The 25,141-nt window shown below is 43.2% G+C and overlaps 1 protein-coding gene across 1 annotated transcript; it reads right to left on the reverse strand.

Moving 5' to 3' along the window:
- Window positions 1-22,419: 22,419 nt before the first annotated feature.
- EZHIP (EZH inhibitory protein) lies at window positions 22,420-24,902 on the reverse strand. Its single transcript, XM_060182669.1, has 3 exons — window positions 24,848-24,902; window positions 24,546-24,679; window positions 22,420-23,550 (listed from the first exon to the last, which is right to left on the reverse strand). Exons 1-3 carry the CDS (start codon window positions 24,900-24,902, stop codon window positions 22,690-22,692), a joined length of 1,050 nt encoding a protein of 349 aa, XP_060038652.1. The 3' UTR covers window positions 22,420-22,689.
- Between the last annotated feature and the right edge of the window lie 239 nt (window positions 24,903-25,141).

Here is a 25,141-nt window from a genome sequence, read left to right on the forward strand (position 1 = left end):
ATTATTAGATAAAGATAGACAGAAATTGAGAGGAGAGGGAGACAGGCAGAGGCACCTGCAGTTCTACTTCACCACTTGTGAAGCTTTCCCCCTGCAGGTGAGGAGCAGGAGCTTGAGCCTTCTTGATCTTTGTGCACTGTAGTGTGTGCACTTAACCAGCTATGCAGCCACCTAGACCCAGCATGCCTCATTTTTTAAAACAAATGCTTTTAGTGATCACAAAAATTAATTTTAATTTCTGAAAATGTAGAAATCAACAAGTATTAATGAATAAAAATCATATATCATCACCTCAACCTACAATAGACAACAATGAAAAGCATATATATGCAATACATTCCCAGCCCTTTTCCTTTCCAAATATATGTAACCCAAATAGGTAGGTGAGCCCTTTTCACCAGAAGAGTTCTAAAAGCCCATGACCCTTTTTATTATTATGTGCAAACACACATAGGTGCCTTACTGTACCTCAGAACAGTTGAGGCTGATGCCCAGGGCCTTATGGAAACCATCCTGCTACTATGCTGCACAAATACAGTAGGTATAGCAAAAACTTGGACCTGAAATCCAGATCAGTCTCTCCTAATCAAGTCCTAATGCAGGACACAATAATCTTGTTCCTAATTTTCACACAAACTTTCTGCTCACCAAGCACTAAAATAGAATATCATTGGGGGGGTGCCTTTAAATAAATTTCACACACGTGATCTATTACCTAAAAGATGGTCTACCACCTTGTTTTCTAGAAAGTTCTGTTTTCTCTGGATTCTTATTGCATATCACCACAGGAGAGCACCATGCAAGCGGGGGGGGGGGGGGTTGGCATCACTTGTGCTAGAGTGGTGCTATGATGTTTCCTCTCTGTTTCTGTCTTTCATACTGTCTGAAGAAAAAAAGATGAGTTCTCCAGGAGTGGTGGAGTCATGTGGACATGGAGTCTCTGGGAAGAGAGAACGATAGGATTATCACCCTTCTGTAGCCTCTGCCCCTCATGAGGCTGGTATTCTAGACACAGGTTTTTCAACTAGAAAACAACTACATCACCAAACTCAGAATACAAAAGTCATAAAGAGAATGTCAAAGTAGTTTTTACAGCTGGTGTCATCATCTCTCTAGTGGACATTTTAGAAATTACTCCTGGTTGTAATCTATTTAAAGGATAGAAACCCTTCCAAAATCTCTGATGCCCCACAAATACATCTAAGTCCATTAATAGTTATTTTGTCTAATACTGAAATTCTGCACTGTATTTTTTTTATTTCTTGAATAGAGACGGAGAAAATGAGAGGGGCGAAGGAAGGTAGAGAGGGAAAGAGACAGACACTTGCAGCCCTGTTCCCCACTTGAGAAGCTTTCCCCACTGCAGGTGGGAACCAAGGGCTTTAACATGGGTCCTTGGGCACTGTAATGTGTGCACTTAACTAGGTGCACCACCACCTGGCCCCTTAATCCTGATACTCTGTTATGATGTAGCTACTCAACTATAGGGTTTTTACCAAAAAACTAAAACCACTCATTCGAACAGATGCATGCACCTCACATTAACTGAAGTGTTATTGTTTTTTAAAAATATTTTATTGATAAGATAGAAATTTAGAGGTCAGGGAGCTTGAGAGAAAGACATCTGAAACCCTGTTTCACACTTGTAAAGCTTTCCCCCTACAGGTGGGGACCAGGGGCTTGAACCCGTGTCTGTGCACACTGTAATTTTGATCCATACTCCCACTCTGTCTCTTTCCCTAGTGGGGCAGGGATCTGGGGAGGTGGGGCTCCAAGAGACATTGGTGGGGTAATCTTCCCAGGGAAGTCAGGTTGGCATCATGGTAGCATCTGGAACTTGGTGGCTGAAAAAGAATTAAGATACATAGCAGAACTAATCATGAACCTAAAGGCAAGATTGCAGATAAATATCTGGGGTCTCCATTTTGGAAAAAGCTAGTAGGTCTATTTTAGGTATATTAAAAGGGGCCCATGTCTTTATTAGTTTTTGCCTGAGCCTGGCATCTAATATGCAGGTGGACCCAAGTTATTGTCTGGGGAGATGGTGTCATAGTTGGATAAAGGACTAGAAAGCTGGATCAGGGAAGAAAGTATCTCCCAAATATGGGGAAAGTAAATAGTTAACTGTAAACTCCATCAATCTGATCTGATCTGGGCCCCATATTCAGCACAGGAATCTATGTAACCTCTGTATCCCTATAAGTCTAATTTCACATTCTGTGGTCACAGCTAGGAAAATCTCAGGCTGCACTAATTTCAGGACCCATTTTCCTCGGGTAGTAGGTAGAGTATGTTACCCAACCTCCCTTTGGAGAATGGAACATTCCCTACCGTTATTGATCTACATTGAGGGCAAGGTCCTGTAGGGTTCCCACAAGGCCCATTATGTTGTTCCTGATGGAGATGACCAGTGACAGTGACAAGAGGGATCTGTTAGAGGTCTAGGCCCATCATGTTTGTGTGGGAACCCCAGGACTCCCTGACTAGGGCCCCAGGTGATGGGGTGGCCTGGTAGTGACTAAAGAGTCATCAAGTATTCCAGTCTCTTGCCCTTTTTCAGCTTTTGTAGCCCTTACTTTGTCTGACAAGGTTAGCTTTGGAGTAATTGAGGGAAGTATAATAGGTAGGTATATCTATTTCTTTCTTTTTTTTCCCTCCAGGGTTATTGCTGGGCTCGGTGCCTGCACCATGAATCCACCGCTCCTGGAGGCCATTTTCCCCCTTTTTGTTGCCCCTGTTGTTGTAGCCTCGTTGTGGTTATTATTATTGCCATTGTTGATGTTGTTTGTTGTTGGATAGGACAGAGAGAAATGGAGAGAGGAGGGGAAGACAGAGAGGGGAAGAGAAGGATAGACACCTGCAGACCTCCTTCACTGCCTGTGAAGCGACTCCCCTGCAGGTGGGGAGCCGGGGGCTCGAACCGGGATCCTTACGCCTGTCCCTGCGCTTTGTGCCACATGCGCTTAACCCACTGCGCCACCACCCGACCCCCAGGTGTATCTATTTCTAAGTAGAAACTATTTGATTAGGTACTTTATGGTGTCTTTTTAGGTCTTTCTACTTGCTGGTTCCATTTATTGACTCACTGCAAACTACTGTGCACTTCTGCTTTAAGGTATATAATTTCCCCATACTTATGGATACATGTACATATGCCCTCTCTCATAGACCCTGGTCTATATCTAGGTTTTGAGGTTTTGTTAAGAAATTTGCCATCCAAAAAGGAATTAAGGAGTCTAGTACTAGGAAAGGTCTCACCAGAGTAATGAAGCTGAAGGGCTGACATTCCATGCCTAATGTCTCTGGACACAGTCCGAAGTGAAATATGCCAAGGTGGTACTGGCTGCATTGATTAGGTTGGGATCAGCAGATGCAGTATAATTTGGTATGGCTTGAGAGAAGCATGCAGGAAAGTGAGCCCCACCCTAGAGGTTCTAGAAAATCCCATTAGGATTTGCTGTATCATACAAGACCTCACCATAATTTATGTCCTTTTATGCTATTTGCATATAGCTGTATCTTATAAAGTAAGGCCACCAGTTGCTTCTGTTCTCAGGCAGGGTATCTTTAAGCTCTACTCAGCCACAACTCCAACTGACCTTTGGTTGCTACTGATAGTTACTACCTGGGCAGGGAAACCCAGTCTAACCTCTACTCTGCCTCATAAAGGATCACTAACTGCTGGGGACACCTAGCCTCTCTCCGGCCTGGCCAAACAAGGGCATTCCACAGAGGATGTCAAAGAGCACCAGATATAATGACAACAGAGGTTATCACCCACACTAAGGAACCAAGGCCAAGACTTAGAAGAAGACACAAATACAACAGAGAGGCCAGCCTTCTGAACCAGACTTCAAAGCAATAGTCTTCATGGTGATCACTGCAATGAAGATATAGAGGAAAGTGTCAACAAGAAGAGTGAAAGTATGAAACAAGTCCAAATAGAAATTAAACAGCTGTGGTCCAAGAGGTGGCTGAGTGGATAAACCCTTGGACTCTCAAGCATGAGTTCCTGAGTTCAATTCTTGACAGCACATGCACCAGAATGATGTCTGGTTCTTTCTCTCTCCTCCTATCTTCTTCATAAAGAAATAAAATCTTTTAAAAAAAGAAATTAAACAGCTAGAAAACACAGTTACTAAGGTAAAAATACATGATTGAAAGGCCTAAGAGTAGAATGACAGAAGCTGATGGCGGAACCACTGAGCTTCAGGATAATATAGAAAAAGCCAAAAACAACAACAGCAAACAAAAAAGCACCACTCTTAGGCATTTGTACAAAAGACACACATTCTGAGGTGAAGCATGTTGAGGTGGCAATGGTTACGTTGGTTAGGTTGTGATTGGCGGATGCAATATTATTTGGTTTGGATTGGGAGATGCATACGGGAAAGTGGGCCCTATCCAAGGGTTCCAGGACTGGGGAAGTAGGGGCTCTATAGTGGAGATGTGAGGCTCCTGCTGTCTTAGGGTTCAAAAAAACAATCGATAGTTAATGTTATCATCACATTATTTGTTAATTGGGTTAACTTTGAAAAGTCCTTTTGTTATGGTTTGCTGTACAGTATCCAGTATCTTGTATATAGCTGTGCTACTGGATGCTTCTAATCTACATGCTTCACCTCAGACTGTGTCCATAAACTTCACGTGTGGAATGACAACCCTTCAGCTTCATTACTCGGGTGAGACCTTTCCTTTTATAGTACACTCTAATTTCATCTCAGGTAGTTCACTTTCTAACAAAGTCCCATAACCTAGATATACACCAGTTTCTGTGAGAGAGAGCTTATGTTCACACGTACCCATAAACTACTGCAAAATATATACCTGAAAGCAGAAGTACACTAGAGTTTGCAGTGAGTACCTCCCTAACACTTCCTCTCCACTATTCCAAGCTTGGGATCCATGATTGCTCAACAAATTGTTTGGCTTCGTATGTTAACTCTCTTTTCAATCACCAGGTTCCAGATGCCACCAGGATGCTAGCCAGGCTTCCCTGGATTGAAGACCCCACCAATGTGTCCTGGAGCTCAGCTTCCCCAGAGACACACCTTACTAGGGAAAGATAGAGGCAGACTGGGAGTATGGACCGACCAGTCAACGCCCATGTTCAGCGGGGAAGCAATTACAGAAGCCAGACCTTCTACCTTCTGCAACCCTCAATGACCCTGGGTCCATGCTCCCAGAGGGCTAGAGAATGGGAAAGCTATCATGGGAGGGGGTGGGTTATGGAGATTGGGTGGTGGGAATTGTGTGGAGTTGTACCCCTCCTACCTTATGTTTTTGTTCATTAATCCTTTCTTAAATAAAAAAATTAAAAAATTAAATAAAAAGACACACATTTATCCAAAGGGACATATGTACTCTCATATTCATAGCTGCATTATTCCCTATAGTCAAAGAGTGGAAACAGCCTAAATACCCACTGACAGATGACTCGCTAAAGAAGTTGTGGGGCATGTACTCCATGGGGCACTATTATGCAATCAGAATGATGATATTGTGTCCTTTGGGACAAAATGCATGGAACTGGATGTTATTATGGTTAGGGAAATAAGTAAAGAGATGAAAGATGATTTCACTACCAGATGTTTTCACTCATATGTGGAATCTAGAGAACGGATTTACATGAACTGCAAAATTAAAAAAAAAGTACAGAAGAAAGTAAGCTGTTTCTAAAACTTGTGAGAACTATGGTAAGAACTGTGGTGGTTACTTATGGGAGGTTGGAGGGTGGGCACAGAGAACTTTGGTGGTGGGTATGGCATGGGACTATACCCTGTAATCCTACAATCTTACAGCCCTCTATAATCACAAAAATTTTAAAAAGAAAAAGTCAAAACTGTGTGTGTGTGTGTGTGTGTGTGTGTGAGAGAGAGAGAGAGAGGGAGGGAGAGAGAGAGACGGAGAGAGATGCATTTCATTTCAGCCGAGAGAGAGAAAAAGAGAAAGAGAGAGACAGAGAGAGAGAGATGCATTTCATTTCAGCCACCAGGTTCCATATGCTAACATGATGCCAACCGGACTTCTCTGGGCTGATGACCCCACAAATGTGTCCTGGAGCCCTGTTTCCCAGAGCCCTGCCCCACTAGGGAAAGAGAGAGACAGGCTGGGAGTATGGATCGACCTGTCAATGCCCATGGTCAGCAAGGAAGCAATTACATAAGCCAGACCTTCCACCTTCTGCACCCCATAATGGTCCTGGGTCCATACTCCCAGAGGGATAAAGAATAGGAAAGCTATCAGGGAAGGGGAGCTCTGGTGGTGGGAATTGTATGGAGTTGTACCCCCCTTATCCTATGGTTTTTGTGTTTCCTTTTTATAAATAAAAATTTAAAAAGTTATATGGGGGCCTGTGTGGTGGTTCACCTGATTCAGCGCACATGTTACAGTGCACAAGGACCCAGATTCAAGACCCCAGTCCCCACCTGCAGGGGGAAAGCTTCATAAGCGGTGAAGCAGGGCTGCAGGTGTCTCTCTGTCTCTGCCTTTCTCTCAGTTTCTGGTTGTCTTTACCCAGTAAATAAATAAAGATAGTTAAAAGAAAAACTGAAGACAGTGATAGCAAGGCAGTAATAGTGGGGGTTTTGAATATCGTACTCTAGGGACTGGGTGGTGGTGCACCTAGTTGAGTGCGTGAATTACAGTGCCAAGCACCTGGGTTCGATCTCCCGGTCCCCACTGCAGGGGGAAAGCTTTGCAAGTGGTGAAGCAATGCTGCAGGTATCTCTCTGTCTCTCTATCACCCCCTTCCTTCTTGATTTCTGGCTGTCTCTATCCAATAAATAAAAAGATTAAAAATTAAAAAAATGAATATCCTACTCTTATCAATGGACAGAGCAACCAGACAGAAAATCAGTAAGGTAACAAAAGTCAAAATGAGGAAATAGAAACATCACCCCCAAAGTGGAAAACAAATTTTACTCCAGTGCACTTGAACATTCTCCAGGATAGATCAGACCAAACATATTCTCAGAACACAGTGGAATGAAACCAAACTATTCAAATACCCATCAAAATTCTAGGAGTTTTCACAGAGATAGAAAAATAATGTATCTTGAATAACAAACAGCTTCTGAATAGCTAAAACTATCTTAAAATGAACAAAAAAATTCTTGTTTCAAACTACACTACAAATAATCAAAATTGTATGGCACTGGCTTAAAAAACACAGAGACAACTCAAATTGAATTAAGAAAACACACATAAACACACACATATCTAGTGGCAAGAAATCAGGAAACTTGAGAGAGAAGACAATCTTCAACAATCAGATCTGGGAAAGCTGGTTAATCATATGCAGAAGAATAAAATGGGACCCTTATCTTACATCATTCATAAAATTATCTGAAGTGGATTAATCATAAGACCTGCAACTATAATCTATTAGATAAATATAAACAAAAACCTCCTAGGAATTGTTCTTGGAAATGATTTTTAAATATGACACTAAAAAGTATAAGCAATAAAACCAAACATCAGCAAGTGGAACTACAAATAGATAAAAATACTCTGCACAGGTATAAAAGCAAACAAAATTAAAAGGTAAACTACAGAATAAAAAGAAGTGTTTGAAAACCACCTTTCTAATAAGGAGTTAACAACTCAGTAGCATAGAAGGACCCAATTAAAAAATGGACTAAGAGTTAACATACAAAGCCAAACAAATTGTTGAACAATCATGGACCTAAAGGCTAGAATAGTGCAGATGAAGTATTGGGGGGTACTCACTGCAGACTATTGTGTACTTTTGCTTTCAGGAATGTATTTTGTCCTAGTTTATGGATACGTGTGAACATTTACTCTATTTCACAGGACCTAGTCTATATCTAGGTTTTGGAACTTTGTTAGGAAGTGAACCACCTGGAATGGAACTAGAGAATACTATGAAAGGAAAGGTCAAACTCAATACCGTGGTGAGGTACCAATAGAAATAGAAGGAAAATTCCTTATGATAGGGGAGTCCATATGCAGCAAACCTACAACCAACATACTCAGTGGGGAGAAGTTGAAAGCATTCCTACTCAGATCAGGTACCAGACAGGGCTGTCTGCTATCACCATTATTCTTCAACATAGTATTGGAAGTTCTTGCCATAGCAATCAGGCAAGAGAAAGAAATTAAAGGGGTACAGATTGGAAGAGAAATCATCAAACTCTCACTATTTGCAGATTATATGATAGTATACATGGGAAAACTGAAAGAATCCAGCAGACAGCTCCTAGAAATTATCAGGATATGTAGTAAGATGTCAGGATACAATATTAACATACAAAAGGCAAGTGGCATTCATTTATGCAAGCACCAAGTCAGAGGAAGAAGATATCCATATATCAGTCCCATTCACTATAGCAGCACAAACAATAAAATATCTAGGAATAAACCTAGCAAAATCAGTGAAAGACTTGTATACTGAAAGCTATGAGTCACTATTCAAGGAAATAGAAAATGGTACAAAGAAGTGTAAAGATACTCCATGTTCATGGGTTGGAAAATTAACATATCAAAATGACTGTTCTACCCAGAGACATATACAAATTTAATACAATCCCCATCAAGTTCCCACCATTTTTTAAGAGAATAGAACAAAAACTACAAATATTTATTTAGAACCAGAGAACACCTAGAATAGCCAAAACAATCTTGAGGAAACAAAAATTAAAAAAAATAAATAACCGGAACTGCAGGCATCCACTCTTCAAGATCTCAAGCACAGCTCCAAGGTTTAGTAACATTAATCTTCCCTGTTAGTCCCCAGCACCACAAGTCAGAGTTTAACAGTGCTCTGGTAAAATAAAACCAAAAAAAAAAGGGCCAGGTGGTGGTGCACCTGGCTCATCACACATGTCACAATGTATAAGGACCTGTGTTTGAGTCCCTGGTCCCCACCTACAGGTGGAAAGCTTTGTGAGTGGTGAAGCAGTGTTGCAGGGGTCTCTCTGTTTCTCTCCCTCCCTGTCACCCGCCACTTCCCTCTCGATTTCTGACTGTCTCTATCCAACAGATAATAAAAAATTAAAATAATAAAACTTAAAGAGACAGTAAAAATAAAAACCCAAAACTTCCCTCATTATCACAACATCCCTACAAGACAGACTGAATTGAGGCTTCTCAGCAGTGCAAGAGAAATGGCTCTAGGAGGTTAATTGTCTCATCACATCTCTGGGACCATGCCATACCAGAAACATGATCTCTCTGTGAAAGGTGGCTGGGGTATGGTGAAAAACTACAAAATTTGGGTGCAAAATAAAATAAAAAGCAAACTTGTCTGCTTAAGTGCAGTTCTACTGAAGTCAGAAAAATCCATTATGTTTAACAACACAGTTAAGCCACTCTTTTTGGAAACACATGCAAACTCATCAAGGTTGGTTGTGTGGGTCAATGTAATCACAACTGTCTGGTATTGGAAGAAAAATAGACACATTGACCAGTGAAATAGAACTGATAGCCCAGAAATAAACCCTCAAACCTAGAGACATCGAATTTTTGACAAGGGGGGGCATACTATTAAATGGAGAACGGAGAGTTTCTTCAATAAATGATATTGGGTGGTCCGGGAGGTGGCACAGTGGATGAAGCATTGGACTCTCAAGCATGAGGTCCCGAGTTCAGTCCCCAGCAGCACATGTACCAGAGTGATTTCTGGTTCTTTCTCTCTCTCTTCCTATCTTTCTCATAAATAAATTAATTAAAAAATAAATGATATTGGGAAACTTGAGTTGAAATATGGAGAAGAATGAAATTGAACAACTACACTTCACCAGAAACAAAAGTTCCAAGTGGATGAAAGCCTTGAATGTTAGACCAGAAACTATCCAATACTTAGAGGAAAATATTGGTGGAACTCTTTTCCATCTAAATTTCATAGGCACCTTCAATGATACCAACCCAATTACAAGGAAGATGAACACAAAAGGAAACAAATGGGACTACATCAAATTACAGCTTCTGCACAGCAAAAGAAACCACCCAAAGAAAGAGGCCCATTACAGAATGGGAGAAGATCTGTACATGCCACACAACAGACAAAAGGCTTATAATAAAAATATATAAAATGCTCACCAAACTCAGCAACTAGAAAACAAATGACCCCATCCAAAAATGAGGAGAGGATATTAATAGAATATTCACCAAAGAAGAGATCCAAAAGGCCAATAGACATATATAAAAAAATGCTCCATGTCACTGACTTCAAGTCAGAGAAATGAAAATAAAGAAATGATGAAATTCCACTTAACCCATGTGAGAATGTCATGCATCAGAAACTACAGCAACAACAAATGCTGGGGAGGTTGTGGGGGCAAAGGAACACTTCTGTACTGCCTGTGGGAATATACATTGATCCAACCCCCGTGCAGAGCAGTCTGGAGAACACTCACAGGGCTATAATTCACCTTCCTAAAACCCCAGCTAACATTTTTTTTCAAATAAGGCAGCTTGGTTATCCTCCCTCAACTCCCCCTTTTTATTTGCAAGTTCATTTACTATAGCCATCTATATATTTTATATATGAATGAAAGCAACTAGTAGGTATACTTCACTTATTATTTCACCTCCAATTCTTGTACAGTGTGAGAGCTAAGATCTTTATGGGTTTTTGGTGTAGGGGGAAACACTGAACATTAGTGAGGGGCATGGTGATTTACACGCACCAAGTGTGGGTATGAAAATACTCCTGAAGGGGGTCAGGCGGTGGCGCAGTGGGTTAAGCGCATGTGGTGCAAAGCGCAAGGACTGGCGTAAGGATCCCGGTCGAGCCCGCGGTCCCCCACCTGCAGGGGAGTCGCTTCACAGGTGGTGAAGCAGGTCTGTAGGTGTCTATCTTTCTCTCCCCCTCTCTGTCTTCCCCTCCTCTCTCCATTTCTCTCTGTCCTATCCAACAACAAACAACATCAACAATGGCAATAATAATAACCACAACAAGGCTACAACAACAAGGGCAACAAAAAGGGGGGGAAAATGGCCTCCAGGAGCGGTGGATTCATGGTGCAGGCACCGAGCCCAGCAATAACCCTGAAGGAAAAAAAGAATCCTGAAATCTGTTAATTTTGTAAAACAATGTCAAATCACTAATAAAACATTTTTTAAAAGAAAAATGACAGCAAATGTTGGGAAGGATGTGCAGAAAAGGTACCTCTGTTGCACTATAGTTAAGATAGAAAAGCTATGGCAGTTCCTCAAACAATTAAAACTATAACCGCTTTTTGTATATACCTGGGTATATATACCTGGGTATATATCTGCAGTAAAACCAGTATCATGAAGAGATCCTCACTCCCATATTTTTGAGCATTCACATTATCAGAGGAAATGAAAACAATCTATGTGTACTAAAATAGAATATGACATTTATTATATACATATTTACTAAATGATATAATTCAATCATAAAAGAAAGGAAATTCTGCCACTTATGACAATGTGAATGGACCTTGAGTATTTGGGGGTTAAGAAAAATTAGTCAGGGGAGTCGGGCTGTAGCGCAGCAGGTTAAGCGCAGGAGGCGCAAAGCACAAGAACCAGCATAAGGATCCCGGTTCGAACCCCGGCTCCCCACCTGCAGGGGAGTCGCTTCACAGGCGGTGAAGCAGGTCTGCAGGTCTCCTCCTCTCTGTCTTCCCCTCCTCTCTCCATTTCTCTCTGTCCTATCCAACAGCGACGACAACAACAATAATAACTACAACAATAAAAAAAACAAGGGCAACAAAAGGGAATAAATAAAATAAAATATTTAAAAAATTAAACAAAAAAAAGAAAAATTAGTCAGATAAAGATAAATGTGTGTCCAAGATTCATGTATGTAAGGTAAGGCATCAAAGTCAGAAAAAATAGAATGGGAGGGCTGGATGGTAGTGCAGTGGGTTAAGCTCACATGGTGCAAAGAGCAAGAACCAGCATAAGGATCCCGGTTCAAGCCCCCAGCTTCCCATCTACAGGGGGTCGCTTCGCAAGCAGTCAAGCAGGTCTGCAGGAATCTTTCTCTACTCTACTCTGTCTTCCCCTCCTCTCTCAATTTCTCTCTGTCCTATCCAACAACAACAACAACGACTATAACAATAATAACAACAACCACAACAAGGGCAACAACATGGGAAAAATAGCCTCCAGGAGTAGTGGATTCATAGTGCTGCCCATTGATAACCCTGGAGGGAAAATAAAAAACAGAATAGGGGCCAGGTGGTGGCTCATCTAGTTGAACATGCATATTGCCATGTTCAAGGATCCAGGTTCAAGCCCCCAGTCTCCACTGCAGAATTCACTTAAGTTATCAAAGTTGTTATAATCCAGTGGGGATATGGTTATATAGAAACATAATTTCCAAAAATTCATAGTGAAGACTCTTTTTTTGGCAGAGACAGGTAGAATTTGAGAGGAAAGTGAAAACAGAGGTAGAAACCTGCAAAACTACTTCACCACTCTTGTTTCTTTTTTTAAAAATATTTATTCCCTTTTGTTGCCCTTGTTTTATTTTTGTAATTATTATTGATGTCATTGTTTTTGGATAAGACAGAGAGAAATGGAAAGAGGAGGGGAAGACAGAGGGGGAGAGAAAGACACCTGCAGACCTGCTTCACTGCTTGTGAAGTGATTCCTGGGAGCTCGAACCAGGATTGTTACACTGGTCCTTGCGCTCCCCGCCAGGTCCTTACGTTTCCTGCCAGGTCCTTGAGCTTCTTGCCAGGTCCTTGAGCTTCCCGCCACGTGCGCTTAACCAGGTACACTTAACAAGCTACTGCAGGACTCCCTTCTACTTCACCACTCTTGAAGCTTATCATTTGCAGCTGGGAGACGGGGCTTGAACCCAGGCTCTTGTGTATGATAATGTGTGCTCAGCTGGGTACACCAGGGCTCAGCCCCTCAACTTTCTAAATGTCTACTTAGTATAATCATTTGCAGCATCTAACACAAAACATTAATGTGAGGCCCTTTGTTCTAAAAGTCATTAATAATTTCAAGATAATGTGATTAGATATAGCTCATCTGGTAGAGCACTTGCCTTACCACACATGAGGTCCTGGGAACATCATGAACAACACTGGGGAAGCTCCATGAATGATGGAGCAGTATCATGGTATTTCTCTTCTCTCTCTAGCAACGGGGGGAAAAAACGGCCCAGGGAAATTGCTCAGCAGTGATTTCCACATGCACAAGACTCCAGGTTCATTCTCCAGCACCCCATTTAAACAATGAATCTCGAGATAATGGCAGTATGTTTTTGCAACATGTCAGTCTGCAACTACCTCATTCCTTTACCCCTGAAATCAAAGCAACAGAGGCTGTTACAGGAAAAAGACCGTAGATATCTAAGACAGTAAGTCTTCAATTAACATCACCAATAGGTCCTTGGAAACTGATTTTAAGCAAATTAAAGGAAAACAAGATCTCAAGATTTGTTTCAACAAGTTGGTATTATTGTTGTTTTAAAGAAACTATTATTTTCAAAGACCTGCTGTATTCCCTAGTTCCTCACCGCAGTGGAATCCTGGTGTAAAATTCATCCATTTATGAGTGATCTAGGACAGAGATAAATTTCCACACCCCCTTTCAGCTTACAACTGTTGCTCAAGGGCTGGACACTTCTTCTTCTAGCGTTTGCCAAGGGCTGGACACTTAGACATAGGGACACAAAGGAAAACCATTTATCTTTCAGTCATAATAGAAAGGGTATGGAAATCCCCAAGAAGAGACCAATCCTGTTGTCACTTTCTAAATGTCCTTGTCCTGCTTTAGAGTAGATAAATCTTCCTGCACAACAAGGTATAATCTATTTTTTATTTTATTTTTTGCCTCCAGGGTTGTCACTGAGGCTTAGTGCCTGCACTACGAATCCACTGCCCTTGGAGGCCACATTTTTGATTTTTTTTTTCGATAGGGCAGAGAGAAATTGAGGGAAGGGGAAGATAGAGAGGGAGAGATAAAGATAGACACCTGCAGACGTACTTCACAGCTTGTAAAGTGACCCCCCAGCATGTGGAGAGCAGGGGGCTCAAATTAGGATCCTTGCATGGGTCCCTACACTTCCTACTATGTGCGCCAACTTTGAGTTCATGAAGTGGTGATTTTTTTTTCCACTTTTCATTCAAAGTTTGCCTGGATAGAGAAATTTTACACAATACAAAACCACCAACACCCCTTATATTAAAGAGTAACAGAGATTACATCTAGACATTTATAATTTGCTGATATATATTTTACACTTCACACTTGACACACCACTAGTACTCTATGTGTGGGGCACATTTTATAGGCTAGTTCACAAAGGAAGTGCAACCTTTGCAAAGGACTATTACAGAATCCACATTTAATGTGGGTTTCCCTCATATCTTATGTAACCCTTTCCTGAATTTCATTATCTTTAAAAAAATTGTATGAATATGAACATCTATTTCTAAAGGCATGTCAAAATAGTCAGCATAATATATGAACATCAAAACAGTACTTAACACATAAAACGCTTTGTTCCCAATTATATCTGCATACCAGATAAAACGTGAACACCATTTTCAGCCAATAACATTAATTTCAGGTGTACTCCATTCATCCATTAAAATGTATTAACTCCAAGGAACACCTGGAGGGAAGCCACTCTTTCTTCCTTCTTTTGTCATCAGAGCTATTTCTGGGGCCGCTGTTGACTGGCTACAGAAGAAGGGCAAACGCTAGAAGAAGAAGAAGTGCATGCACAGAATCCACTTCTCCCTGTGGCCTTTTTTTTTTTTTTAGGTTTATGTGATATGGCAGAGAAAAACTGAGAGGGAAGTGGGAGGGAGAGGGTGAGGGTGAGGGTGACAGAGAGGGAGACCTGCAGCAGCACTGCTTCACTTTGAAGCTGCAGGTGGAGACTAGGGGCTTGAATCGGGCATGGTAATGTGCATGTGTAATCAGACGCATTTGCAACTAGGTGTGCACACAACTAAGTGCATGTGCCAGTGCATACTCTCTGAAAACCACTCTTTTTGAAAGTACTTTAGGACTAAAAAGTCCAGTTATCAAATTCCCAAAGGTTAACCTTAGAAGTTAAACCCTGAGGCCCTGACAGGGGTGCAACTAGTTAAGCCGCACATTATCATGTACAAAAACTAGGTATTTAAGCCTCTGCTCCCCACCTGGAAGGAGAAAGCTTCACTAGTGATTGAAGCAAGTACTGCTGCAGCTCCAGCTCTTTCTTTCTCTCCCTCTCCCTCCCCCTCTCTCCCTCCCCCTCCCCCTCCCCCTCAAAATTAGCTCTCTCCTATCAAGAGAAAAGAAAATGGCCACCAAGCACACTGGAATCATCGTGCAAGGTACCGAACCCCAACAATAACCCTGGTGGCAAATAAATAAATAAAAATAAAGCTAAGCTTTTTAAAATTATTTTAATGCAGCAGTTTTGGGAGCTAGCAAAAACATCACACAAATACCTGTGAAGTGACTCAGACTGACAGGGACTCAGGTTACACAGGTTCCTGAGTTAAATATGTATATGGGCCCTAAGGGTAAACAGTTAATGGTATTTATATATTTTTTTTCAAGTTTGGGAGCTACTCTCTTTCCCAATCCAACTTTCTAGCCCTATTCTCAACTCACTGTCTGTCTTGCCAGACAGTATTTTATATCTACTTCCATGTTAGCTATCAGATCAGGCAAAAATTACTGAAGTCAAGGGACCTTTGAAATATATCTAAAATAGACTTCCTTGCTTCTTTCACCCTAAAATCCCTTTTCTAATCTGCTCTATTACTACTTTTTGGTTCCAATTCATTAAAAAGCCTGCCCTGCTATATATCTTACTGCATTACAGTCAACAAGTTGCAGATGTGACTTAGGATTTCATCCTGACTTCCCTGGGCAGATGACCTCACCAATGTGTCCCAGAACCTCACCTCTCCAGAGCCCTACCCCACTAGAGAAAGAAATATGTTGGGGGTATGGATTGACCTGCCAATGTTCATGTCCATCAGAGAAGCAATTACTGTAGTCATAACTCCCACCTTCTGAACCCCCCAAAATAATTTTGGTCCATACTCCCAGAGTTAAAGTAAGGGGAAGATGACCCAAGGGCTCTGAACTCGAATTGCACCAGGCCCTGGAGAGAGAACAGGGGGGAACAAAGGACAACCAGAAATAGTAATAGATGTAGGTGTGACTTAGAATGGTAGAGAAGGCAAGGTCATAGGGGAAAGTAGATTTATACAGATAGTTATAGAAATAATAATCAACCCATATATGTGACTTTGGGAGAACTACTGCAATTTCTAGTGGAGGGAATACGAACATAGAACTCTGGTCAGGTGGGAATGTTATAGAATCTGTTATATCATAATTTAGTAAACCAATATTAAATCACTAATAAAATAATTTAGATGCCTGTGTAAATACATTCATATCATAAAATAAATCAATTATTTTTTTCCTTTCAGTTTTACCCATTCAATTTCCAAAATGGTAAATTTGATTTTAAAATACCATTACGTGGAGAAGATCAATAAAGTTTTCAAGCGTCTAGCTGTCAGGTTCAGAAAACATTTGGGTGCACAGTCATAATTCTAGTTAGAGGTTCAGTTGTTTTTTTTTTTTTGCCCCCAGGGTTATCGCGGGGGCTTGGCACCTGCACCACAAATCCACTGCTCCTGGAGACCAATTTTTCCCCTTTTGTTGCCCTTGTTGTTTCATCATTGTTGTGGTTATTATTATTATTGTTGTCGTTGGATGGGACAGAGAGAAATCGAGAGATGAGAGGAAAACAGAGAGGGGGAGAGAAAGATAAGACACCTGGAGACCTGCTTCACCGCCTGTGAAGCGACTCCCCTGCAGGTGGGGAGCCGGGGGCTTGAACCGGGATCCTTATGCTGGTCCTTGAGCCTTGCAACCCGCTGCATTACCACCAGACTCCCAAGGTTCAGTTTTTTTTTTTTTTTTTTTTTTGCTTCCAGTGTTAATTACTGTGGCTCAGTGCCTGCATCATGAATCCACTGCTCCTGGAAGCCATTTTTCGCCTTATGTTGCCCTTGTTGTAGTTATTATTGTTATTGTTGATGTCGTTCGTTGTTGGATAGGACAGAGAGAAATGGAGAGAGGAGGGGAAGAAAGAGAGGGAGAGAAAGATAGACACCTGCAGACCTGCTTCACCGCCTGTGAAGCGACTCCCCTGCAAGTGCAGAGCCGGGGGCTTAAACCGGGATCCTTATGCGGATCCTTGAGCTCTGCGCCACGTGCGCTTAACCCACTGCTACCGCCTGACCCTTCCCCCCAGGTTCAGTTTTAATGGGCACTCAGTATATGCCCAGATACGGTTAAAAGAAATATGTATTGGGGGTGGGGCGGTAGCACAGCAGGTTAAGCGCACGTGGCTCGAAGCTCAAGGACTGGCGTAAGGAACCTGGTTCGAGCCCCCAGCTCCCCACCTACAGGGGGTCACGTCACAAGTGGTGAAGCTGGTCTGCAGGTGTCTTTCTCTCCCTCTCTGGCTTCCCCTCCTCTCTCCATTTCTCTGTCCTATCCAACAATGGCATCAATAACAACAACAATAATAACCACAACAACGATTAAAAAAAAAAACAGGGCAACAAAAGGAGAAATAAAAAGCCTCCAGAAGCAGTGGATTCGTGGTGTAGGCACCGAACCTCAGTAATTATCCTGGAGGCAAAAAAATATGTACTATTCATTTTAATCTACACACTAAGAGATATGCATGCTCATTATGTATACTTGAGAAGTGAGGCAATTTAGGATTCTATGTTTAGCTAATCTGTTTAGAATTCATAGTGGGTTAACAGGAAAACCAGAATTCAGAGATTTATTTTGACCCCAGAGCCAAGTCCTACACGCAGTGAAAATTCAAAAATTATAGAGTCTGGCTGGTGGCATGTCCCGGGTTGATCATGTTACCATGCACAAAACCCTATGTTCAAGCCTCTGCTTCCTACATTCAGGGAGGAAATTTCAGAGTTGCAGGTGTCTATCTACCTCTCTCTCCTCTCTGTCTCTAAAAATGAAAAATAAACTGGCAATGGGAGATGTGGGTTCGTCATGCAGGGACGGAGCTCCAGTGATAAACCTGGTGAGAAAAAAAAAACAAACACACAAAAAAACACTGCTCTGAGTTTTAAATCCCACATCTACAAAATGGAAGTGTAGACCCTGATATATTGGGTAGTTGTGAGACTTACTGCACTAAAATGGTCTGTTCTAGTCTTTAGTCATCTGTAGAACTATTCAAGAATTGTAATACGACAGTCAAAGCTTTTAATTTTTTTTAATTTGTTTATGCGGTGCCAGAGATAGAACTTAAGAGTCTTGAACATTTGCTCTACTGTTGTCAAGCCCCTTTGGACCAACTTTAAACTTATTTTTAGAGAGAGTTCACATTGCTCTCATGTGGTGCCAGGGATGGAATCCAGGGCTTCATAACACAAGCTAGGCTCTCTATCTCTGAGCTAGCTCCCTTTGCCCAGAATTTTCTATTTTTTATGGAAAATTCTTAAGCAGATCCTGAAGGTTCACCAAAAAATGGTGTTACAAATACATGAGTAGATCAAGGAATGCTACTTTAGAATGGTGACTTATCTGAAAAGTTTGAAAATGTATTTAAAAAATATTTCCTTTAGTTTTCCTTATTTAAAAAAAAAATTTCTTTTACTAGTTGGATAGAGACAGCCAGAAATTGAGAGGAAAGGGGGAGATAGGGAGAGAGACAGAGAGACACCTACAGCACTGCTTCACCACTTGCAAAGCTTTCCCCCTGCAGGTGGGGGCCAGGGGCTGAAACTCGGGTCCTTGTGCACTATAACATGTACACTTAACCATATGCACCACCACCTGGCCCCGACTGGTTTTAAAGTTTTGTTATCACCTTGGCTTCACTGCTCTGAGTTGAAATTTTCAAATAAAGGCAGACACAGAGAAGGGGAAAGATATCAAACCACGAAAACTTCCTCCCATGCAGTGGGGGTTAGGGGAGAACCTGGGCATATGCCAACCCACATGGCAAAGGAGGCACAATTTTCAGGTGAGATATCAAAGCCCAGTGCTAAAAATTTTTAGTGGACATGTCCAGTTTTTTAATCATATTCTTGAATTTAATTCTTTATTAATTAATTTCACTTTAATTCAGATAATGATCCCCAGTTTGAAGTCCACCAATAGGCTACATATACATATTGTTGATATCACCATACAGGGAAGCAACACCTGTGAAGAAGGTGGCACTTTTTTTTTTCAGTAAGGATGCCTAATAGTAGAGATTCCGGGAAGATGGTGCAAGCAGTGCAAGTATAGCTTTTCAGTCTCTGCAAACACCCACACAAAAAATAGTGCAACTAGACAGGAAACACAAAACATCTGGGTCTTTTAAAAAAATCAAGGGTATTATCTCTAACACCTCCCCAATTCAAGTAGATGAGAACAAATTACTAAAATCTGAATTACTTACATGACACCAATATCTGCACAAGGCAAAAGTTATTGCACATCATACAAATTGTTAAAGAGAACCGCAAACTAGCCATCTCACTGGAAAGAACAGCTGAAACTGATAGATATCTTTGTCAGTGCCAGGTGAGTGCAAGAAACTTAATTCATGAGGCACTAAAAAGTGCTAGAAACATCATAGCTCCTGTGAACTCCCAAATTGACATCAGCCCTTTTTCTAAATTTTTTTGTATTTATTTTCCCTTTTGTTGCCCTTGGTTTTTTATTGTTGTAGTTATTATTGTTTTTGTTGATGTTGTCGTCGTTAGATAGGACAGAGAGGTAGGGAAGACCGAGAGGGGGAGAGAAAGATAAGACACCTGCTCCCTACAGATGGGGAGCCCAGAGGTCAAACCCAGATCCTTACCCCAGTCCTTGCGCTTTGCGTCATGTGCACTTAACCTGTGGCGCTACCACCCGACTCCCAGCCTTCTTTCTTTCTTTTTTTTTTTTTTTCTCCTCCTCCAGGGTTATTGCTGGGCTCGGTGCCTGCACCATGAATCCACCGCTCCTGGAGGTCATTTTCCCCCCCTTTTGCTGCCCTTGTTGTAGCTTCGTTGTGGTTATTATTATTGCCCTTGTTGACACAATTCGTTGTTGGATAGGACAGAGAGAAATGGAGAGAGGAGGGGAAGACAGAGAAGGGGAGAGAAAGATAGACACCTGCAGACCTGCTTCACCGCCTGTGAAGCGACTCCCCTGCAGGTGGGGAGCCGGGGGCTCGAACCGGGATTCTTACGCCGGTCCCTGCGCTTTGCGCCACATGCGCTTAACCCACTGCGCCACCGCCCGACCCCCTCCCGACCCCCTCCCAGCCTTCTTTCTAATGATACAGGTGCACCCGTATTTTTCTGGAGGTGGAAGAACAATTTAACAGGAAATGAACAAGAAAAATTCAGGAAATGAGAGTCCAAAACTGTGCTATACACACATCTTTGCATCCTGGTATCTGAGTAAGCACTTGAAACGTGGCTAGATGTGCAGCCACATGGTGACATATTTGGTAAAGCATATCTTACCATGCAAAAGGACCTGGGTTCATGCGTCTTGTTCCCACCTGATGGGAGGGAGCTTCACCAGCAGTGAAAAAGTGCTACAGGTCTCCCTCTCTCCTCTCTATATCAAAAGAAAGAAAGAGAAAAACAGAAAGAAAAAGAAAGAAAGAAAGAAAAAAATAAGGAAGAAAGAAAGGACGGAAGGAAGGATGGAAGGAAGGAAGGAAAGAAAAAAGAAGAAATATGGCAGCTAGGAGCAGTGGATTTACTGTGCTGGCACCAAGTCCCAGAAATAACACCGGTGGAAAAAAAAAGAAGAAAAACTGACATATGCTTTAAGTGCAAACTGCACACCAGACACCAGCTTTTGAAGACTTAGTAGGAAAACTATAAACATCACAATTATTTTTACACTGATGTGTTAGTGAAATAAATGTTTAGATAGGTAGTTAATGTGCTTTATAATTTTTAAATTTGGCTATTAGGAAATGGTATATTACATGTATGGAGATCATTATATATCTACTGGAAAGAAATCCTTATTATAAAAATTTGAGTGAAGAAGTACATTAAGTAGTTGGGAGACAGAGTACAAAGGACTGGAAGGAATAGTGAATACACTGGTTTTGATACAACAGCTAAAAGTAATGAGACTAGATGAGATCTTCTAAGAAGTAAATCTGCACAGTAATCGCCTATTGAGCACAAGTGTGTGCATACAACAGGTCCACAGCTCCCTTCCTTAGGGAGCATCCTGAGAACAGGACCTTTTTAGGACATGGAAGCAGCTGTGGGGGGTGAGGAATCATGAAACATTTCCTACAAAAGGTCCAGGGTATTGGGAACAGGTGGACATTTCCCTTGTGAATTCCATAGGAGCTGAGCAAAAATCTCTAAAATGTGAGGCCCGGGAACAAGATCCTTTGTGGACACATCTATGTATATAGTTATACTGGAAAACCAAAGGGAACTCCTTTTTTTTAAAAGTTCTTTCTTTTTTCTTTCTTTATTTATAAAAAGGAAACATCGACAAAACCATAGGATAAGAGGGGTATAACTCCACATAGCTTTCCTATTCTTTAACCCTCTGGGAGTATAGACCCAAGATTCTTTTTACTGGGTACACACCCCCCACACACACACACCCCTATTCTTTTAACAAGGTCTCCACCCATATTCCTACCACTTAATGAAAAACACCCTATTTTAGTTTCACTACAGAAGCAGCAGTATAATCAAGGTAGAAAATGCAGAATGCAGGAGATAAAATTGTATAGCTAATTAGAAAAAAATGTGTATCCTGTTTACAGTATTCTTTTACTTTTCTTTGATGTCTACATACACAGCTGCCTTAACCCTCACACCTATGCACAAAACTGGTAATCACATTCTTAAATGGTACTACCCATTAACATGTTCCATTACATATCTGACCATGTTCATATTGCTCTCTAACCTGGAATCACCCCATCACTTCTTCCCCCATTCCTCAAAGACCTCAGGAGTGCCTGTTTGTAGTCTTTTTTTTTTTTCTTCCACTAGAAACAGATCTTCCCCTGGTGCTCCTGAGTCTCCAGACTCCTGGTGCTCTACAGTATTCCAAAGCTCTCTACTTCCATTTGGGAGGGACCAATTATCACACACAGAGCTGATCATGTCTTGCCTGGCCCTGGATATCTCCTTCAACACTATTGTGTTAAATCATGCCCCCTTTTCTTGCCTAAGTTGTGAGATAAAATACAAAACCAATGGGAATTTCCAAGAGTGAACTCTTCATTTTGGTCATTGGGAATGCATGCTTGCTGAGACAATATTTTATTTCTTCTCTCTTATAAAGTGTCTGTTAAGTCTGTAAGCCACTTTCTCTAATCCTTGAAAATGTAAGATTAACAGCTATTCAGACAATAAAAGATGCTATATTTTTAAAACGAAAGCAACATTTTTATTTATTAGAACATTTCATTATAATGGCAACTTGGAAAGAACAAATCTCAGCTCAGGGGCAACGGTGGACATTTTCAGAGAGAACTGGGCCTGAAATCAAAGGCCAACTGCAACAAGTGTAGGGTGGTGGAATTATGTGAAAGAGCTGTTTCAAAACTGCCATTCCAAACAATAGCTTCAAAACTGGTCAACATGGCCTGAACACTAGGAAACCTCATACCCAACAGTTGAATGGGTAACCCATCCAGGGAAATGTGATGTTGCCTGGGAGGGTTTTAAAAGAACACCCATGGAGAGCGGGTCACGGAGTATGGGGAGGAGTGCCTCCTATTTCTGGCACCTCTTCTGAAGAAACAGGGCTCAGGTTAGAAAAATCAGGCAGCAAGGCACGTCTCAGGCTATTAGGGCTTGGAGTGGAGATAGAGGCCAACCCATGAGACTCCGGAATAAAAGAGCCCTGGTCAGAACTAGCAGCAGAGGTGGGGGTAGGCTGAGAGCCAGAAGTGAGGGGAGAAGCAAGGGGAGAAACGGGGGGGGATGCAGGGGGAGAAGAGGGAGAAGATGCAGGGGAAAGTTCAGGGAGGAAAGAAGCAGTGGAGTGAGGTGTGGAAGGAGTAACAGGGGGAGAAGAAGGGGGGGAAGCAGGGGGATGCGCAGGAGAGGAGGAGGCATGGGGGGAGGAAGTAGAAGAGGAGTTGGAAGCGGATTTCCTAGGATACTGCTCACTTAATACAAAGTACCTACCAGGAGGTGAGGGTGAGGAGGCACGCATACGAACTGCATGCCATCTGGGCTGGGAATCCAGCTCAGAAGAGCTTGAGTTGCTCTGGGAATCAAGCCTTCCTAAGTCAACACGTGGGGAAGGAGGAGGAATCTGGACAACTGGCCCAGGATGAGAGGGGAGGCTTCTACGGGCTGATCTTCTTCGACTTCGGGAGGTACGGCTCCTGGTGACGGTGCCTGGAGTCGTGCGGCTGCTGTGCAAGGCTGGGTCCAGATGGGTAGAGCGCCTGCGGAGGTTAGGGCTTGGCCTGGTTGCTTGGCTGCGGAGGATAGGGCCTGGCCTGGTTGCTCGGCTGCGGAGGTTAGGGCCTGACCCAGATGATCGGCTGCTTGAGGCCTGGCCTGATTGAGCTCCATGGCTGTGGAGAGTACGTCCTGGCTGGGAAGTATGGTAGATAGGCCTGGTGAGCATGGAGGGCAGCGGCTGCGCCCCTCCCCTGGGCCGGATGTACAGCAGAGGAGAGCAGGAACCTGTCTGGATCCCTGTGTGCGACTGCCAGGGCCTGACAAGGGTGCACCTTGGCGGCGGCCAGAAGGACCTGGCTCTGGTGCATGTCTGCGATGATGGCTGGCAGGGCCTGGCTGGGTTGCTCTGCGGCCGCGGCCAGCAGGGCCTGGCTTGGGGGCACGTCTGTGAAGGCTAGCAGGGCCTGGCTCACGGGCACCTCTACCATGACCAGCAGGGCCTGGCTGGGGTTTTCTGAGGCCGTGGCCAGCAGAGCCTGACTCGGGGGCACGTTTGCGACGGCTAGTAGAGCCTGGCTCGCGCGCACTACTATTACGACCAGCAGGGCCTCCCTGGGGTTTTCTGAGGCCCCGGACAGCAGGGCATAGCTCAGAGGCACCATGGCGGCCACGGCGGCTGCCTGCAGGGCCTGGCTCAGGGGCACCGCGGCGGTGGCGGCGGCTGCCTGCAGGACCCGGCTGAGTGGCACCACGGTGGTTAACTGCTTCTGACCTGGATGCACGACTGCGGAGAGCTGGCCCTAGCCTTGTGGTGCCACTTCGGAGAGCAGGGCCTGGCCTGGATGTCTGACTGCGGAGAACAGGTCCCAGAGATCTGGCCTGACTTGGGTGGGTAGAATCTGGCTGGGATACTTGATTCCCAAGAGAAGCCAGTAAATGGCTGCGGCTATGGCTACGGGACTGAAAGCTTGAAGATGGCAACAAAGGCAAGCACTGCTGAGCCTTGGGAGACCCAGAGGGCAGGGAATGCCCCCCAGGCTTTTGAGGCCGGCTGAGCTGCTGCTTCCTGCCGCCCTTCCTCAGACCTGTGGTCTAGCTAGCACGCCTGCGCCCTGGGCCAGAGTCACTGGAGGTTTGGCCCAAGGCAGCCACACTGCCCTCGTAAATGGTTTGGACGCCTTGGCTCACCTCGGGCTCCATGCTTTCCAGGTTGGTATGGGGAAGCTGGGCGACCTGGCCGTGGGAGCGTTCCTCCCCCTGCTCACAATCCATGGAAAGCAGTCCTGGGTCATCATCAGTGGTGGAAATGGCACCTGTAGCCACTGGGGAGGAAAACAAGCTAGCTGTGATACACCCTAGGGTGCTACTACTTGATAGAGATAGGTGGTTTGAGGTTATGGGGAACAAAGCCCTAGAATCAAGGCTGTTGGTCCCGAAAGCCTGGCTAGGGGCAACTGAAACTTCGGTACTCAATATTAGGGGTATCTCACCCTGCTGCTGCTGTTCCTCCTCCTTTTGTTGTTCCCAATGTTCCCGGGTGGCCATAACGCCAAGTTCTTGCTCCGAGACCAGAGAGAGGCACTGAAAACGCGTCCGTCCGTCCGTAGAGCGGGAGCTAGCGGGTGGGGTAGGGGCGGGAGCAAGTAGAGCCTTGCTTCTGGTTGGTGTACAGTCTATCACGTGACTCCCGTCTTCCTCGAGTGAGCCAACCCGGTTCCAAATGGCGCCAAACTGGTGGGTGTGGTTTACTCCGCCTTTGGGCGTTTGTAGATCCGGTCCTACGT

Source organism: Erinaceus europaeus, chromosome X (assembly GCF_950295315.1).
Source record: "Erinaceus europaeus chromosome X, mEriEur2.1, whole genome shotgun sequence".
Taxonomy (NCBI): domain Eukaryota; kingdom Metazoa; phylum Chordata; class Mammalia; order Eulipotyphla; family Erinaceidae; genus Erinaceus; species Erinaceus europaeus.

Bases quoted from the DNA above. Each gene is read 5' to 3' on its own strand.
- EZHIP (XM_060182669.1), bottom strand. From the start codon at position 24,902: ATGGCCACCCGGGAACATTGGGAACAACAAAAGGAGGAGGAACAGCAG. The intron at 24,680-24,847 runs GTGAGATACCCC...TTTCCTCCCCAG, and splicing joins GGAGGAACAGCAGCAGCAGG to TGGCTACAGGTGCCATTTCC. The intron at 23,551-24,545 runs GTGAGCCAAGGC...CATACTTCCCAG, and splicing joins TGGAAAGCATGGAGCCCGAG to CCAGGACGTACTCTCCACAG.